We start from the raw sequence: 15,504 nt of genomic DNA, 5'->3' as shown, positions 1-15,504 counted from the left end.
AACTTTTGGGGCGTTGTTGCATACGCTACTACTGAGGCTGGCTGTACATTGTCGTGATAAAAAGTTACATGACATGAACGTTGAATTTATATTTAGAAGTTTACGAAATTATAAGATTTGCAGTTTATTAAACACTGAAGATAACTGAGATATCAGCTGTGGAACTACAACGACGGTTATTGGCCACTACTTGCATCAGATAAGATAATTGTTATCAGTAACGTATACACAAAATAGGTGTAACCCACTAACGCATTGACGCCATTTTCAATGACATTGCTGATTTAATGCAACGGAAAAATCAAACCACGTGGTAATTCTATCAACAGGAGTAGGGTATTTGATTGTATTTAAAATAAATTATTTTACTCCATGCATGAAATAAAGCACCAGAAGATTAGTAGAGAAACGTAGACAGCAGTTATTTTAGGCACAATTTATATTTTAAGACCCGTATAATATATATAAAAGTAGGCAATTTGATTGTGACGTCACATGCTAGTGTTTCCTAGCAAAATCGTTTGGACAGTTCGAAAAAACCGGGCAAGTGCGAGTCGGACTCGCGCACGAAGGGTTCCGTACCATAATGCAAAAAAAAAAAACAAAAAAAAGCAAAAAAAAAACGGTCACCCATCCAAGTACTGACCACTCCCGACGTTGCTTAACTTTGGTCAAAAATCACGTTTGTTGTATGGGAGCCCCATTTAAATCTTTATTTTATTCTGTTTTTAGTATTTGTTGTTATAGCGGCAACAGAAATACATCATCTGTGAAAATTTCAACTGTCTAGCTATCACGGTTCGTGAGATACAGCCTGGTGACAGACGGACGGACGGACAGCGAAGTCTTAGTAATAGGGTCCCGTTTTACCCTTTGGGTACGGAACCCTAAAAAGAAACTGATTTGACTAGTTGTCAAATACTTACCCAATTGTTTAATGTACATATTATTTTGTATTTGTGTGCAGGCAGGCGACGTATACCTATGCTATGCAGCGTAACGCATAATGTATCAGTTTCGTGTAAGTAGGTATATAACTTTGATAATTTAGCCAGCACGTGGGTTGTTTAACAAGTCTTGGCAAATAAAAAATACCAGAATAGGCAAGATCTGCTCTTAAGTCTGGGTCAAGACTCGTGACTCATTCCGTATAAGTCACGGAGAATTTCTTAAGTATTTCTGCATGACTTTGATTCTGTTGTGTATCTGATAATTTTCATGACATGTGGTTATTTTTAGAGTTGGACCAAGCTAAAGTCTATTTCAATAGAACTTGCTAACTATGTAAACAAACCGCCATATTGAAATTGTCTCTGTATGATCAATTTACTAGTGATGGGCAAGACTCCTACTTACTACTTTACCAATGTCTAACCATATTGAATAATAAAATACCAAAAGTAAAAAACAAGTACCTTACTTATTTTTAATCTGTTTAATCACGACCAGAAGACAAATTAGTACTTAATAATGATTTATTGATGTATTTTATAACCGTGGCGATAGGTACAGAGCGTGGGTTGGGTAGTGTGTAGCGGGTTTATATTACAAACTTTAGTCACAACACTACCCATCATAGACAATTGTAGAATTTAAAAGAAACAAAACTGCCATTCCATCAGGTCCTAATAACCTAACTTATGAAACCATTTTAAACTTTTAATTAAATATCCAAGATACAGTTATATATTTATGTATTTTACGGAACGGACCGTTTCAATAGTGCATATGTGTATGGTTTCAATGGTATTTGATGAGGTGGTGTGATAAAACAAAGTTACGTTGTTTGTTTACATAGTTAGCAAGTTCTATTGAAATACAGCCGTATTCATAAAAAATCCTTAAATGAGGAATGATCAGCTTATTAGCTAATCCACTGTTTAGGCTTAATAAGCCGTTGATAAGAACCATGATTTATAAACGTTTGTTAGGGGTTTCTTAACTAATAAGCAGATTAGACGCGTTATGTTGGCATCTTGGCACATCATAGACAAAAACATGGCTGAACATTAATTTAAAAAAAAAGTTTGACAGCAACACTAGCGGTAAATCGTAAAATGCTGAACAATACGATGTACAATTTTGGCCAGTTTTCTGGGTTATTATATATTAAAATAGCCTCTGCATCACAAAAACATATAAATAATATTGCACGGCTGGAAATTTTACAAAACTTGGTAAGTATAACCACCTATATCATAGGCTGATAATCAGACATGTTTCCTTTTTAAAGTTACAAGTACCTAATTATGAGTTCTTTGCAAGCAATATTGATAAACCTATGTGTTATTGGTTATAGTTTCAATATATTGTGAGGTAAAGAGGACGGAGTCAAGAATTGGAGAAATCACAGCAAGAAATCACCGCAAGCCCGCCTGCGCGCCATCGCCACCGTGATACCACGGATTCCAACACATTTTGTTCTGGTTGCGAAACACGAACGATATTGACACTATTCATATCAAATGATCGGTGAAGATAAATCAGGTGAGCAAGGTTTGGTTATTCATTTTTATATTTAGTCTAGAGTGTCCCACTGCTGGGCAAAGGCCTCCCTCCTCCCTTTTCACGTTTTATTCATTACTTAACGTAAAATGTGGTAGTATTTTCATGAACATACACTCGACACCCAAAAAATTACGGCCTCTTCATTTTTTATTTGACATTTTATTTGACTTACTATCGGTGTTTTCTAGAAGAGCAGAGCTAACTAAGCTAGTTAGGAGCTGTTTATAATTAGAATTAGTGGATAACTTAACATAGCATAACAGAGTGGAACATACTTAACCAACCACGATGGAACCAATTTATCAGTGAAGTGGCGATTTATCTTCAAACCTTTTTTGTTTAGCTTGGGCGCAGAGTTAAGCACTTATATGTATATGCAACTAGACAGTGACAATGTTTGCAGTGAAACATCTCAGCCAATTGCCGCATTAAAAGGCAAACTGCACAATTCATAATGAGGCAGAAATGTTCATTATTCACAGGAGCGTCGCTGTTGGTAGGTTATGTAATTTAAAACCAACATAGATATCAATATGATTTTTACATAATCTTCTTATCAATCATAACACACCTGTGTAGGTTAATTATTTGTTTAAAAGTATATTAGCATTTCAATTCATAACTTTGTTATTATTGTATAATTTGATTTTTTCAAATTACAATTGCCGGTAAGTAACAGTGTAGGTACGCTAGGTACAAGTAATATGTAACTATGAACAAAACAGACATGTATGTAATTCTTAAGTTTTGCTGTGAGATAGCTATGGTATTGACAAACTACAACAGAATCTCTGCCTGGATGGAGATCCATTATTCCATATAGTTGCCACAACAATATGGAAATTATTCCATATCGCCATATCCATTAGGATGTTGTACTTAAACTAAAAATAAAAGATGATATAGGTTGATTCAATGAATATATTAATTGAAACTGTGTTCTTTTCAGGTTGCGAGTATTCCATCAGCTATTGTCCGGAGCTGGCTACACAATCTGGTGGCCACACTGTTCTGGCATCTAACCAGCCAGCAAATGAAGTTGGTTGTACTGAAATAAAGAAAAAAATATTAACTAGTTTGATGATTGTTAAATGTAATAAAATTGTTTTATTTAAGTGGGTTGTTTGATTTCCCTAAATTAGCACATGAAATATGTTTATATGTTTATTTATCTATCACAATGTCAAAAATTAACTCTGCTCAGTGTGGACTTCACACAGAACTCAGCATTCAGTGCAGTGGCAGCGTTGACAGTGCATAGAAATCCAACCAAAGTAGGCCAACCATAGTTTATTTTGATAGGTATATTATATTTTAGTGATAATGATACCTACAAATTGGAATATGATATGTCCCACAATAAAGGTACCTATATACCTGCCCATATTATTCAATTAAGTATCTTCAGTATTGCTGATATTGCTGTGCCCTTACAGGGTCCTATGTAATATGTGCACAATTAATACCTTTTAGTTAGAGTTTGAGAATACCGTAATCTTATAATAAATCAACGTTTTATGGCAGGTAATGAGTATGTAAGAAAAGTAGGTATACTCACTTCTTTGCGCTGTAGTAGTTTTCATTCTTTTATGATAGGTATATAGGTTGGTGAGGTGCTTTATCCGACGCCGGTGCCCCAGTCGTGAAGTCTAGTCTTATGTATAACAGCTCGTATCGCATAAATTGCTTGCATCTTGATGAATGCGACACAATCATGAAAACAACTCCTAGCAAAGGCGCAATATCTAGGTTTCCCGCTATTTACGCACTATATCTAGGTATGTAATGGTTTATCTCCTTATTTACACATATTAAACCACTCATTTATTAAATTTAGAGGTTTTTTAAACAAAAAGAACCCAAATCACTAAATTACGATACAAGTCTCATCGACGTTTGCACGAATTTGTGAAATGCTGTCTTGTCAAAATCAGCTGTTTTGTGACCGCCATCTTGTATTTTAGGGATAATAAGCAGATAAAGAAGGGTCCACGGCTCCGTAACTTTCCGAGGATTTAATAAAGAGATGATCAACTGTTTAGCGATAATAAACGTTTATGAATCACGTTTTGTGACATCCGGTTATCAGCAACTGATGATCAATGCTCTAACTGTTTATGAATACGGCTGTAAGTCTGCGTGGCATTTATAATGCCAAAGTGTGACTATGTTATTATCAATGTCAAATTTCTATAAAAATATAACGATTATGTTTTTGTTGCATTTCTATTTGATATTTTCATTTACTATACATATAAGTCGTAATGTTCCTATGTATTTTTTACGCACGCACTTTCACGAAAGCGACTGCCATCCGACCTAACCCAGAGGGGAAACTAGGGTTTGTTGGGATATATGTACCCCTATGTATATGTGCCGATAGCAATATGTACATCTTTGAAAACAGCCGTTTCTCGTTATCTCGTCCACCTGCCCACGAGATTATGTTGTCAGTTAGCGTCACCACGCGTCGCCACGGGTCGTGATTCATCATGGCGACCCATATCACGCATTTTACTGCTACGGTATAATAACCGACGTGTGCTCAAACCCGCTTTCCAAATTGTCGTTTTATACGGCACGTTTATGACATAGAGATTCCGTGTCCCGCGATACAAGCATAGGGTTGCCAGACGACAGAAACTTTCCTGACATGTCAGGAATTTTGGCCGTTTGTGTTTTTTGCGGCCGGAATACGAAAATGTCAGGAATTTTAGTGAATTAACAGACTTTTATATTATGTAGGTAGATACCAAAAAAGGTACATTATTCAAATTTACTTACATAAATCCAAAAGAAATCAAATTTAAACAATGTATCAAGCATACCTACATAGATATCGCCTTACCGCTAGATCTCCCCGTCGCCGATAATGAGCGTCAGGAAAAAAATTCGCTAATCAGGAATTTTGTCAGGAAATTTCAAATTAAGAACAGTTCGGATATGATGGTCGTTTTGTCTACGTGACAGCGTGATAAAACGGTGTCAGTCTCTTTCCATCCCGCAGAGTTAAAAAGTGACAGTAATTTTATCACGTCGATAAATGTGGATAAAGCAATCCATAATACGCCTGCTGGTAACCCTGTACAAGCATAAACATATTGCAAGAGAGCTCGCATTTTACGGTATTTGCATTTCTTACAAGGGAATGGACTGGAAGCATCTCCAAAGCATTTTTAATATTGTAAAAGTTAAAATTTTAGTCTCGTATATAATATAATGTTAGAAATGCGAAAGTAATTCTGTATGTCTGTTACCCTTTCACGCTTAAACCGACGATGAAGCGATTTAGATGAAATTTGGTATGAACATAGTTTGAGTCCCAGGAAAGTACAGGATAGTTTTTATCACCGAAATCATAAGAGGTGAGAAAGGATGGATGTTACTATGGATTTCAAATATGGACATAGGTTCTGTTTCTACGCAATCAAAAACCGGGCAAAAGCTAATATCTTATAAGAGTTATAAGCGAGTAAACAGAACAAAGATCTCGAGAGCATCTCTAATATTGCACAAGTTAAATTTATAGTTTAGTGCAATTCCGACTATAAATCTCTCTTCAGCCTGCATTTAGTATTTATAGGCAATGTTGCCTAATCGTCGACACGTTCAATCGATCTGAGGGACTACCACGAACCACGTTCGACGTGTTGCTTCTGTCGCACTTGTAACATATTCGTACGAAAGTGTGACAGGGAGGAAACACGTCGAACTCGAACGTGGTAACGTGGTGAACGTGGTAGGCCCTCTGTTACTATTTGCGCTAACGGAAGCTCTTGTAATAATTTCTAATGGACTAACCCCCTTATTCATAAACGCGCTACAAACCTCAATTAGCTAAGAATCGTTTATCCTTATCTGTCATTTTGACTTATGTATTTGTAAGAAAGGGATAAAACACAATTTTGAACTAAATCAGGCCCGTAAAGTTTTATGAATAAGGGGGTAAATGTGCTTCTCTTAGGATTACGGATATGACGGTCGTATTTGTCTATTAAGCGACAGGGTGATAATGATAGTGCCATCTCTTTCAATCGCATGCTGTTAAAAAGTGACAATTATTTTATCACGTGGATAAAGCCATCCCATGCAAAGAAGGGTAGGAATCTTGTTCACTGTCCCGCCTCTGCCTATCTTTATCCCAATGCACGTTATACCTATGTATTATTGCTGTACCACCAATGATGCCGGAGGTCAATGACTCTGTGCAAACGGGACAGCAATATAACTATGCGCGTGCGATAGAGATAGGTACAGGCGACTCAATGTACGAAATTCCTTGTGCTCTGCCGTTGTCGGTAAGTTGAAAGGCTATGTTTACAAACTGCCACAACATTACGAGCGTTGGTCACACGTGAAAATTGCTTGACACTGATATCATCTAAACTATCATACATGTAATGTTTCCTAGAACACGGTCATAACCTAAAACGACCCCTGCTGAAGGGCCGTCGCCGCCATTATGGCAGCGCCGGAGTTAACAGGCTTAAATGACAGCGGCTAATGACACGGCAGATGCGCTGACTCCGTGAATATCATTTTATATCTCAGTTAATATTGCCAGTGATGTGGCTTGACGTGATGGCATCCCACGCACGTAGATATAGAAGCTTTTTTTTTAAGTGAAGTAGGATTTAGAGCCTGAGTGTGAGCATTTTAAGCAAGCTTGGCAATAGTTGCGTGCATGGTCCTGTTTTTCAGCTAGCTATTAGGTGCGACTATTTTAAAGATTTAAGTATTTGAAACTTACATGTTTTTTTAAATATTATCCGCCTTTTCGGGTATAACGTCTAGTACAAATTCAGTGAAGTTTAAATAGCTTTTATTCAATTCAATAAAGTAAGTAGATATGTAGTTGAGTCCGACCAGTGAGTCGTGTCACAAAAAAAACGCGGGAATGTCAGTACAAACCGCACCTGGCAATACAATTACTATGAATTTAAATGACAGCTTGAAACTGACAGCTTATTAGATAGGAAAAAGAGTTGCCATATAAAGAATTTTAAAAAATAAGTTGTGACACGACTCGCTGGTCAGACCATAGATTAGTATATGTTATTGGTCAGACTCTGCCTATGATCTTAGTTTATTCCTGTTACACAGTTACACTAATACATGAATGCGAGCGAGGAGCTTTGAGATTGATGATACCCTATCAGACATTTTTACTTTTTATCATCTTTCTTCTTCTTCTTCCTCGCGTTATCCCGGCATTCTGCCACGGCTCATGGGAGCCTGGGGTCCGCTTGACAACTAATCCCATGATTTGACGTAGGCACTAGTTTTACGAAAGCGACTGCCATCTGACCTTCCAACCCAGAGGGTAAACTAGGCCTTATTGGGATTAGTCCGGTTTCCTCACGATGTTTTCCTTCACCGAAAAGCGACTGGCAAATATCAAATGATATTTCGTACATAAGCTTTTTATCATCTTTCGTTTCTTATTAAAATGATTATTGAGAGTTATTACACTTATAATTATGTTTTAACCCAACAAGGTAATTATTTATCATGGAAATTTCTCACGCATTCGAGATTCCACGGAGTAATGAGTTGAACATAAGTAACATAACACCGGCTTTTGAAGCAGTATTTGGCTTCCATTAAAATCTCATCTTTCGTTCGCAAAGAAAAGGAAGTAATCATAAATACAGTTTGGCGAGCTTCCGATAATAATTGATTTAAGATTTAAGACATTCGTCATCTCTACCATTAGGCATTTGGGCATTGCTTTTAAATTAAATTATTAAAATGTAATTTAGATGATAAGAGTTTAAATTATGTAGTTCATTAAGTATCCTATAAAAAGTCCAGTTTCCGGTTATACCAACTTTTTCTCTTTCCAATCGCGAGTAGCGTAGGTAAGTTAAGTACCTACAGGAACTATTTTAGCTTTAAGTAAATATTTTATTTCGGTCGGTCTTAAGTATTATTTTAGTTGATACTTTAAAAAACATTGGCAAATAAAGTGTAGGTACATTATTTAGAAGATTTTATAATATGATAAGTGTTGACCAAATTCATTTTAACTTATACTTTACGTTTAAGATTGTTTAAGTCACGTCGAAATTTCCGTTGTATGACGAAAAGTATGGCATTTAACATTTACTTACGGTTTTGTGACGACCGCTAAAACTGGCCATAATAAACACACACAATCATAATAAAAAGTTAGGTTATCTGTGAAATTATATAATTCCACTGTATAATGCAAGTAGTGGCACGTGCAGTTTTACTTAATAATAGACAAAGGATTAGCCATTCGGGGCCAGCTACAAATCGATCGACTATAACTATATTTTTAGACACCGATCTTATGGTGTACTGTACACACACATTCAAAACTAACTAGGTATTATACTAACTAGTAGCCAAAAATACATGAGCAAAAATTCTTTTTCAGCCATTCGGCACAGAAATCTCGAATAAAAACGAGTTATTCTAAAGCTGCTACACACGGACACGGAATTTCCATTTGATTGATTTGCTAGCGGACGAGTCGGATGAGAACGTAACGCACGAGTGCGCAGAGAACAAATGTAGCAGAAATGGCCGGATTCTGCTATTGTTTCTGTCACCTCTGCACATTAAAGGTTGCATTCGGATTGTTGCAGTCAATGTTGATACTTTTGACAACCAGTCTGGCCTAGTGGGTATAGTGACCCTGCCTGTGAAGCCGATGGTCCTGGGTTCGAATCCCAGTAAGGGCATTTATTTGTGTGATGACACAGATATTTGTTCCTGAGTCATGGTTGTTTTCTATGTCTTTAAGTGCATGTTTATATATTATATAAGTATATCGTTATCTGAGTACCCACAACACAAGCCTTCTTGAGCTTACTGTGGGACTTAGTCAATCTGTGTAAGATTGTCCTATAATATTTATATATGTATTTATATTTATAAAAAAAATGTTGATGCTTGGATAACTAATGTTTGCTGCAGCAATGCGAAATGTAACCTCTATACTTAACTTAATGAAGGCATTGTTTTGAAACAATATTTACATCAATAATCACTGATAAAACCTCATCATTTTTGTTGATATGTAGGGTTCCGTACCCAAAGGGTAAAAACGGGACTCTATTACCAAGACTCCACCGTCTGTCAGTCCGTCGGTCTGTCACCATCACCACTTACCAGGTATCCCATGCATGAACCGTGATAGCTACTACGTTACTGTACGCGTACGCGTAATTTCAACTGTAGTATAGTTGAAATTTACACCGATTATGTATTTCTGTTGCTATAACAAACAACAAATAAAAAGTACGGAACCCTCGGTGGGCGAGTCCGACTCGCACTTGTCCGGTTTTTAATGCTCTACCTTAAAACGTAGCGGCAATCTTTGTATCTATTGTTCCCGGTTCACCTGTGCACATAACGGTTTTTGCCAGTGTTGCCAACTTGGCATAAATTATGCAAAATTTTCCATTTAGCATCTGGCATATTTTTTAGCATAATTTAGTCTAAGCCAAGTTTGCACCAACTTAACAGCAACAATATGCGCCATCGTCTTATGTGGTTCATATTTTCATATGAATTTTGACATTTGTGGACGGATGGACGTCGACGAACTATATAAAGTTGGTCAAGCAGATCTTGTCAGTAAAAAAAGGCGGCAAATTTGAAAAATGTATGTGTTTTAAGTGTCTAATTTCAAGTGACATTTTAGCATTTTTTTGTAGCATATTTCAAAAAACTTTGGCATAATTTTGGCATAATATACACATTAGTCTAGCATTATTTCAAAATCCGAGTTGGCAACACTGTTTTTTGCGCAACTGGGCCTTGTCGGCGCTAATTCAGTTCAGTCTGCGGTTGCTAATTGTTTGAACCAGACTACACTCAAGTGCAATGTAAAAGGGGACATTTCGTATATAATATCCTTAGAAAGAAAGGTGACCCGTGTTTATTGTATTATATTTTAATAGGTATTTAGTTACGCTCTTTTTCGCTTTTTTAAAGGTAGTGTCGGTCAGGAAATACCGCGGGGGGTCGTTCATTCTACAGTTTAGCAGCTTTAGCTGATTGCTAATTATTACAGATTAGAATTAGAATTAGACCAAGCTAAGTTAGCAGCGATTTTTATAGCCCAGACGGTGCAAGTGTTACATCGTCAACACTACCATGATCGTGTTAATGTACAAAATGTACAATATAAAAAAAATCGTCCCTCTCGCACTAACACACACAAAGAATGCTTTATGGCGGACATAAAAAGATCGTGCAAGCTAGGCGGTTGAATATTAAATTCATAAAAATGTAAGCGCCGTGAGTCAGAGAGAGGCTGTGTGGAATATGTTTCGGCGCGATTCGGGAAATGAATTAGAGATTACACTAGATATGAAATAGTAAAGATATGTGACGTTCCACGGCAAAAGTTACCTTATGGCGCTCCAATATTATTGCGGCCGCAATAAGGTACCTTTTGTCGTGGAACGTCACATATCTTTACTATTTCATATCAAGTGAATCTCTAATTCATTTCCCAAATCGCACCGTTTGTCCTGAACTAGAATTGATGAACACTAGCGCCACAGCCACAGATCATCTTAACTATAAGATGGACCATAAAATACCCTAGGACCGAAATTTCGGTTTCAGCAGATTTCGACATAAAAAAACCGGGCAAGTGCGAGTCGGACTCGCGCACGAAGGGTTCCGTACCATAAAGCAAAAAAAAAAACCGGAAAAAAATGCAAAAAGAAAACGGTCACCCATCCAAATACTGACCCCGCCCGACGTTGCTTAACTTTGGTCAAAAATCACGTTTGTTGTATGGGAGCCCCATTTAAATCTTTATTTTATTCTGTTTTTAGTATTTGTTGTTATAGCGGCAACAGAAATACATCATCTGTGAAAATTTCAACTGTCTAGCTATCACGGTTCGTGAGATACAGCCTGGTGACAGACGGACGGACGGACGGACGGACAGCGAAGTCTTAGTAATAGGGTCCCGTTTTACCCTTTGGGTACGGAACCCTAAAAATCATGTTTCGGCCGATTGTTCGCATTCGATTAAAACTGGAATACATAGTTACTGAATTAGTGGTAGGAAACTCAATTCGAATTAAAAATAGGAAGCTATCTCAGAAGAATTGGAATTAATTTTTGCCTGTAGGTACATTGCGCTCTCTCCCACGCTATTGATAGTATTGATGCAGGAAGTAAATTAAGATTTTTTTTCTTCAACTTTTTATAATCCCCTGAGTTACGAGTATAGGTACTACCTGGGTCTGTCTCTTGGGACACTTACCGGGTTTTTGTCTTCAACATTAACTTGTTCCCGTTTTAGTTTGGTGGGTATTTCAGTTTTAACTTAGATATTTGAGATAACAGCTAAATTGGTCGCAGTTGTTTACACAATTTAATAATTTAGGTACCTATTTACCTACTGCAAAACGCTGTCTATAAAAAACACTGGTTATCAGTAGCTAACGAATTAAGTAGGTATTTAGTATCTACATAATTAACCAACCTACATTAACAAAACTAAGTAATTAATTAGGTATATATCATCATCCTCCTAGCGTTGTCCCGGCATTTTGCCATTGCTCATGGCCTGGGGTCCACTCGGCAGATAAACCCAAGAATTAGCGCCGGCAATAGTTTTTAAGAAAGCGACTGCTATCTGACCTTTCAAAATTGCAACCCAAAAGGTCTTATTAGGATTAGTTCGGTTTAATCACGATTTTTTCTTCACTTCGCGGAAAGCGAATAACATAATTGCCAAAACACTGATTTTTGCACAACATTGACAAATAGTATTCAATTACACAAACGGGTCTACCGCGATATAATTTCATTGTTTTTACCTTTAATTCCGACGTTTCAGCTGAGTTGCATCAGTGTACGGATACTGTGAGTGTTGTGTGTCGTGCCGTGGACAATAAACATTAAACTTTAACGGGTAGCTGCAATTTCTTTGTCTACCCCGAACATTTTTATAAACTAATTTCGGGTAGTTTAGTGTTGTTTTATTAATATCTCCGTTGACATTTGTTGGGACGTCAGTCTTTCCGTGACCACAGCTGATGCAACTCAGCTGAAACGTCGGAATTAAAGGTAAAAACAATGAAATTATATCGCGGTAGACCCGTTTGTGTAATTGAATATGTGTACAAAACGCGAGAGTTTAAAGTGTTATATTGACAAATAGGTAGGTACCTAAGTGATTACTTATATCGACGTGATCACCTTTTGTATTGTTTTCGAGCTCCCAATATTAACCACTAACCGTGAATCATTCAAAACTGTTAGATAGTAGGTAGGTACCTACTACCTAACTACCTAGGTAGGTAGGTACATAATGTGCATAACGTTCAAGTTGATAAACAAGACCAAGTGTGATGTGTGTTGATGTCAATTTTATTTAGCCAGTCCACGGGGACAATGCCGCCCTCGAAACGTCAGATATACCGTCATTATAGCCAACTTTGCCCGCTTTTTTTGGAAAAAAAAAACACGAATTTCTCAAAAAAAAATATCACATCATATGACTTTTTTTTGCTGAGCACGTCCATTGTGATCAAACGCATCAGTTTAATAGAAGATTTTTTTTAAATCATGTTTTTACGCACAATTTGGCGTTTTAGGGGCGGGCAAAGATATCCGGGGTTTGCGCCAACATTGCCCACGTCAATTTGGTGTTCAAATACAGCTCGTATGATGATGATGTCTAAGGATCATTTAAAGGTTTCGGGCAATCCTACTGTTCCCTGTTAATAAATTGGCGACAAGTGTAAAAACTTTTGAATAAATTTAGTGGGCAATGTTACCCGTTGTTGGCCATTTCCATACAAGACTCACCTAAGCATTTTACAAAGGCTAAGGTTGTCACTTTAGAGAAAACCTGTTACTATAGTTTAATGGCCAAAAAAATTAGCTTTGCTGTATTTTTCATGCGTTAAACGGAAAAAAAAAAACATCTAAATAAAGGATAATAAGACCAATCAAATACAGTAGGTACATATTTATAAACTTACTTTAGTGTACAAACATATCCTTCTTTTACTTGCGAAGTTGGGTAAATTTGTCAAAATTGACAACCCAAAGCCGTTTTTGGTAGTGGGCAATGTTGGCATCCATAGCTCTGTAAATTACCGAATTACATTGCCCACCGCCAAAACTTTTGTGTGTTTAGGCCTTGTTAGATTAAACCTCAATGGACATAATCTATGCTTCATGTTTTATAACTGAAACCCGGAAATATATGTCAAAGGGTTCTCGATTTTCTTCTACTTGCATTCATTTTTCAACAATTTTTTGCCCGCAGAAATGTACCTATATTTGACAGCTCGCTGAAAATTCCCAAGTCAAATTGTGCACATGTTTGGTATATATAGGTAGTTTTGTCACAAATTTAACCTATTTTCTGCTAAAAATAGCAGAAAATAGCTAACGAATTTGTTTAAAATTGTCGTTTCGGACAAAGTTTCCCCTGGTGGCAAAGTTGGCTATGATAACGGTAATTTAAAAACTTAGGTATAATTAAGTCCCGTTTTCGTAAATATGTAATAATAAGTTCGATAAATTCTTATAGGAATCACATATGCACCAAGCAAGTACATTGATAAAAGATTAATAACCGGTAAGTAATTACAATCAGCTACCGGGCGCCCACCTTCGTTTATCGTGACATAACCTACAAACACAAACCGTCATTGATACCAAATGACTCACGCACAATACGCGCATGAATGACCGGTTTGCAAACACTTTTAAAGTCACATAGGTTTCATTTCATCATCATTTGTTAACAAACCCACTGTTACTAACAACTGACAAGTTAAATCGCTTAAAAAAGTTGGTTACCTGATAAAGTTGCCAGTAACACCGCTAACCCCGCCACACCTGTCGCTCGAAGCCGATGGGAGCTCATTCTGTCTCTTTTCAACACGCTATTCGTTTGCGTCCTCAGGGAAAACAACAGAAATTCAAACTACAAACTTGAACGTCTTTGTTTCAAAACAATAAACAATTTCACTCGCGTTTTTGTAACACCTTCGTCAAAGATAAAGATTTAACCACAAATTGCACAATAAACCGTCTTTAAATCAGTTTACGAAGCAGTCTTGTAATGATTTTACGGTTGTTCATTATGACGTGTGTTGGTAGCGGGTTGTTTGAACAGTTCAAATTTGGAAAAACTTGTTTCGTGTAGTTGATCGAGCGGGGATGCGGAGGAGCGTGCGTCCGCCTCCGGCGAGCTCTCAGCGATACTGGCTATTGGAGCGACACGGCGCGGCGGCGGCCGAATGCGGAACTACGCGGCGTCGGAGCCTCGTCCTGTGGGCTACCAGGCACGCGATACAACAAGGATTATTGCAAGGACAAAACCAAAACAAGTTATTTATTACAATACTCGACTTGTACGTAACTAATACTTAATTGTAGTTTATTACTGAAGGTAATTTCGAAAAATGTTATAGGTAAGTATTAATTAAATATATTTTTACATGGGCAATGTTGTCAAACTTGAGTAGGTAATTGGTAACTTTGCCCACCATCAGATCAAAATTATAGTTCGTTTTTTTTAGCATTAGAAAGAACTTGCAAGAAGGTAAGCGATCTTGACAAGTACATATTTTAATTGAAAAACAGTTTTATGGTCTTTATTTCATTAAAAACAATCCCACCAAAAACATTCTGTAAAAAACTAGCCAAGTCTCGATGGAGCTGCTTGTTTATCTCTAAAAAGTAATGAAATCTAGACAAAGTCGTGCCAAGTCTAAGGTTCCTTACTGCGATTTCTTTATTATTATAGTTAATGTTGTGTGACTTGGCCGTTGAAGGGTACACAAGGGTACAAAACCAGGTGCTCCGTGACACCATTGCACCACGTGGGCATATTGATTTATTTTATTAGATTTTCTTATTTAACACATTTTTTTTCTTTTTAGGAGTAGTTTTTTTTATTATTACAAATCTTTCTTTTCTTTTTTTCCGGTTCTGATTCTTGTACAGTAGCAACAGTTTTTCGTATTGCCCATT

General features: G+C 36.9%; 1 protein-coding gene across 4 annotated transcripts in view; it reads right to left on the bottom strand.

Moving 5' to 3' along the window:
* Positions 1 to 14,776, bottom strand: part of LOC134671402 (fasciclin-2) — a 209,697-nt gene extending 194,921 nt beyond the window's left edge. For 2 of the 4 annotated variants that reach the window (XM_063529252.1, XM_063529253.1), the window contains exon 1: positions 14,326 to 14,774. In XM_063529252.1, coding sequence (XP_063385322.1) covers positions 14,326 to 14,392 — 67 coding nt within the window. In that variant the 5' untranslated portion in view covers positions 14,393 to 14,774. Of the gene's footprint in view, positions 1 to 14,325 lie in introns of all 4 variants that reach the window. The other 2 variants (XM_063529251.1, XM_063529254.1) reach the window with 2 other exon arrangements.
* Between the last annotated feature and the right edge of the window lie 728 nt (positions 14,777 to 15,504).

This window comes from Cydia fagiglandana, chromosome 15, assembly GCF_963556715.1.
Source record: "Cydia fagiglandana chromosome 15, ilCydFagi1.1, whole genome shotgun sequence".
Taxonomy (NCBI): Eukaryota; Metazoa; Arthropoda; class Insecta; order Lepidoptera; family Tortricidae; genus Cydia; species Cydia fagiglandana.
This window is presented reverse-complemented; position numbering and strand designations above follow the sequence as displayed.